The sequence below is a fragment of the Penaeus chinensis genome, chromosome 27 (genome assembly GCF_019202785.1).
Source record: "Penaeus chinensis breed Huanghai No. 1 chromosome 27, ASM1920278v2, whole genome shotgun sequence".
NCBI classification, from domain to species: Eukaryota; Metazoa; Arthropoda; class Malacostraca; order Decapoda; family Penaeidae; genus Penaeus; species Penaeus chinensis.
The window spans coordinates 28,515,963-28,520,962 of NC_061845.1; the positions used below are offsets into that span (position 1 = coordinate 28,515,963).

General features: G+C 33.9%; 1 protein-coding gene across 1 annotated transcript in view; it reads right to left on the bottom strand.

Moving 5' to 3' along the window:
- Positions 1–5,000, bottom strand: part of LOC125039360 (neurofibromin-like) — an 88,857-nt gene that overhangs the window by 16,453 nt on the left and 67,404 nt on the right. Inside the window, exon 51 of the mRNA XM_047633200.1 lies at positions 4,758–4,928. Coding sequence (XP_047489156.1) covers positions 4,758–4,928 — 171 coding nt within the window. The remainder of the gene's footprint in view (positions 1–4,757; positions 4,929–5,000) is intronic.

Here is a 5,000-nt window from a genome sequence, read left to right on the forward strand (position 1 = left end):
ATTTTTGTTTATTTTTTTTTTTCCTTAACCTTAACCCTTTGACCGCATGAGGTGACCATGGCCACAATACTAAACTATCATTCATGAAATGTTGGACAACTACTGTCAACAGCTTTAGAAAACCTTTCCTATGATGCTTTGTAATGAGTCTACGTTCCCTTGAGCCTGTATTGACCAGGAGATGCTGCAGTCTACTTCCAGAGGTGGACTACCTAAGACGAATTCAGATGATGACAAGTATTATGACTGATAGTTATGTACTACATTTCATCTTATACAATAAATAATTCATTCTTGTGAAAGAGAAGTTTGTTATCAGGTGTCCTTCCCACACTTTTGAAAAGTGTTTGAGAAATTGAGCAACCACAACTGCAAAAGTAAACATGAACAAAAATTTATCCCTTTTCAAACATTTTGTTTATAAAGCCACATTTTACAATATAAAACTGCCTTTTGAATTTTTTTATAGTCTAACATGGAATCTTTACCATCATTCCTAAAAAGAAGCAGCAACGATGTTCAAATTAACACTTACGTGTTTCTTCTGCTAAAGAAATACACAGGGAATGGCTATGGAAATCTAGGCCGCAGCCAAAGGGTTAAACTCTTAAAGAACACATTAGTATAACTGCATATCTATTAGGATTTTAGTACTCAAAGAAAAAAGAAAAAGATAAAGGGGTATAAAAATAACCTTCCATATGTCCAGGGCCTTTAGTAAGTCACAAAGTTAATCTTTCAACATAATCCACTAATATATAACTTGATATTTTGTTTACAACACTGAATGCATGTGATATGTTTATATGGGAATGTGTGTGTCATGTACACATGGATAAGAGAATAATTCAGTAAATATGGACGAAAGAGAGTAAAATGCCTATCAGCAACAGATTGGATTCAAATATAAATTCAAGCACAAGATAAAATGATTTACATGAATGACTAATATTCTAGAAAGAGAATCTTAATGAAATAACAGATGTCCTTTCCCCTGCAACAGCAATCCAATAATGTGGAATGTAACAGAATTCTCCATCATTGCCTACACAGAAAAAACAGAGACTTAAGAATATATATGATGAAAAATAAAGAAAAAGAAATTGGAAGAGAAGCAAAGGAAAAAGAAGAAGAAAAAACATGTACCTTAAAATAACAAACAGATTACTGGATTATATTCTGGGATTCAATAAACATTGTACTTAAAACCACATTTTTTTCCATCTGTTTTATGATTACAGAGGATAAATGTTGGTGATATTGAACTTAACACATGCATACTGATATCCAAATAGGGGAAAATGAACATGTTTCACTTTTGCAGTAATAATGAAAACCTAGACTCAAACACTTGTAGGTACAATACATCCCTATGACATAAAGGGAAAAAAATTCACATAAAACCTTGGATACAAAGGAGACAAAGTAATATTTCGTGCATGGTACACCCAACATGTGATTATTTCACATGTCATGAGGAATAATATTTTTCATCTGTCATATAAACAAATACAAAAAAAAGGAGAGAGAAAAAAAAAGGAACTTGTAATATCAATGTATTTCCATTCCAGTATGAATAGTCATGATAACAGCAAAGAATGCAAGTTGTGCTACAAATAATGAAACTAAGAGGGTAATCAAGACAAGGCCTACAGTAAGACTATATCAAGATCACTAAAACAATGTCGTGCTAAGTATTTGCTTACTACCAGAATACCTCTGGAGACCAACTAGCAGACACCTACCTACAGTCTCATCTCAGCTATCAAATACTGCATGCAAGGCAAGAATTCTATAGATCCATCACCAATTCTCTTTTGGAACACTGTACAAACAAATGTGAACAAATGTAAAAAAAAAAAAAAAAAAAAAAAAAAAAAAAAAAAAAAAAAAAAAAAAAAAAAAGGGGGACGGGGGAAGATAAGAAATTACATCTAAAAAGTACACAAACATTCATACAAATAAATTTACTAAACATACACGTTCACAACCAAACACAAACACACAGACACACACACACTCTCCCCTCTTCTTTCCTCCCTCCCTCTTTCTATTTCTCCCTCCATCCTCCCCATCCCTCTCTCTCCTTCTCTCGATTCTCTCTCCCTCTCTCTCTTTCTCCTTTTGACTTTCTTTTTCCTTTTCCTTCTCTCTTTCCTTCTCCCTCTCCCTCCCTCCTTCCCTTCTCCCCCTCCCCTCTCAACAAAAACATTAACACACACACACACACACACACACACACACACACACACACACATATGTGCTTATATATGTTATATTATACATATATATGTATATACTATATATATATATATATATATATATATATATATATATATTATATAATATATATATACACATATATTACACACATACAAACACACACACATATATATACATACATATATAAATGCATATACATATATCCATAAACATATATACATATATACACACATACATATATACTTATTTATACACATACATATACATATACATACACACACACACACACACACACACATATATATATATATATATATATATATATATATATATGTATATACATTTGTATATGTATATGTGTATATGAATATTTATGTATATGTATTTATATATATGTATATATATGTATGTGTGTATATATATACATGTATATACATATGTGTATGTGTATGTGTATGTGTATGTGTATGTGTGTGTGTGTGTGTGTAAATATATATGTATATATATATAATGTATATATACACACATGTGTATATATACATATGTATATTTACATATATATGTGTATATGTATACATATGTATATATATATAAATTATATACACACACACACACACACACACACACACACACACACACACACACACACACACACACACATATATTTATGCAACGTTGTTGATGAAAGAATGAAAAAAAAAAAAAAAAAAAAAAAGATACATGCTTGTGGTTTCACAGTGATAATACTCTGCTGCTTCTTCTTTAATTTGGAGTGGAATGTTTAGATTACTAATTGGCAGGTAACAAGAGCAGTCCTGGTTCTTTTATATGCCTACCCAACATGTTGAAAAATTCATGTGCAAACATGTATCCATCTACCAATTTACCTCTGTCTGTCTGTCTGTCTGTCTGTCTGTCTGTCTGTCTGTCTGTCTGTCTGTCTGTCTGTCTGCTTCCCCCTCCCTCCCTTCCTCCCACATGTATGCAAATATGTATCAACACTTACACCCACACCCACTCATACCCTCTCCCTCTCTCTCATTAGCACACACTCCTATATGACACCACAGTCGATACATGTCATGTGTGAAGGTTAATGTTTCTAATTCAAAATTACCTTCAAGATGTTATGATCAGTCAAGCAATGGCAACTAAACAATGGGCAAATCCTATGGACTAGCTATTTATTCTTTACATCAAATTATAATCACACCAGGACATTTCAATAATATTGCTTATTTTATGAAGGTAAAATTGCAATGATCTAAAGGACATAGTAAGAAAATGATGTGTGCTACTTAAACATTATATATTTTCTTTTTCTAAGACATGTCTGTACCATAATTCAAGAAATCTGTACCTTTACACATATTGAATGGGCACATCACAGACCAGGCACTGCACACATTACGTGTCACATGATAATCTACATACTACTCTCTGGCGAAGAGCACCAATTCTTTCCCTCTCCCCCTCCCACACTGTACCTCCTATCCCTCTGCCTTCTCACTCTATGTTACTTCCTATGCTAAAATAGCCACCTGGGAATGGAGGCAGTAAGGAGGGAGGTATATAGCAATGCTACACATTACACTGTATCTCTTATCCTAATTTTTCCTTATTCATTAAGTACAGAATAAAAAATGTACATAATAAAATAAAAGTTTATTCAATACTGTTCTCACCACTTAGCTGGCAGCTTTCCATAAAAATAGTCTGACATTTCAAAAATGACTAAATATTATTACCCTCTAAATAACTTTATGTTGAATATATTGGTATGGTATGATCAATTTTATGTTACGTTTGTAAAAAACATCGTAACACTGTTATCCTAAATAAGAAAATTGCTGAGCATTTAACAAGACTAAAATTTATTTTTCAATTTTGAAATAGACAGACAAAGGAAGTATCACATATCAAGGACTGGTGAAATTCAAATCATGCATGAGAGCATACCAATTTTTCAAAATAATAGAAGAAATTCACACCAAACCGAAGACATTACGCATCTTTCATGGATATTCCCATGGAAAAAAAGGTTGACTAAGTTTTCTCAAAAGCTTTCTTTTTCTATGGACAACAGATAATAGAATAAATGATATGATTTTGGGTTGCTATTATGTTTCAAACATCACATGCAAGATCTCAAAATTCTCATAAAAAACCTTACATGCTGATAATTTGCTTCACTGGAGACTTATCACATAATTTGGTGCAAGTGAATAGCAGGTATTATGGTAATACTCACCGGAATTCATACCTTATTGTAAGAGGGGGAATATTAGAGAGCAGACAAACTCTTGAGTCATTCTAGTCTGACCCGTGTAAGGTATGTGCAGAGTGCAAAGGTTATATCATACTGGCCATTAACAGTAGGGAGAATCTATCTCTATTCCACCAATAACTGTGCAAACTCATCCACCTGGTTCAGTCATCCCATTAAGTCCCATTCACTTGCAGTACAGAAACATCACCCTGTCCTGACCCCCCTCCCCCCACCTAAACCGTAACACACACCAGCTGAGGATTACCTTTGGTGTGGGCATCGAGGACGACCTTTGGGTTTTAAAAGGTGGTGGTCTCATGTTATGGGGATCAAGGTCAAGGGAGTGCCACGTCTTGGGATCGGCTCTGCTCACCAGGTGTTGGGCACTCCCCTGCTTCTGCATCATGCCCAGCGGTCCTAGCATACCCATCGCACCCTAAGTTACAAGGTATGCACATGTTAGATTAGACGACCAATTCTAGTTCATCTGAAGAAGTTTCTTTGCACT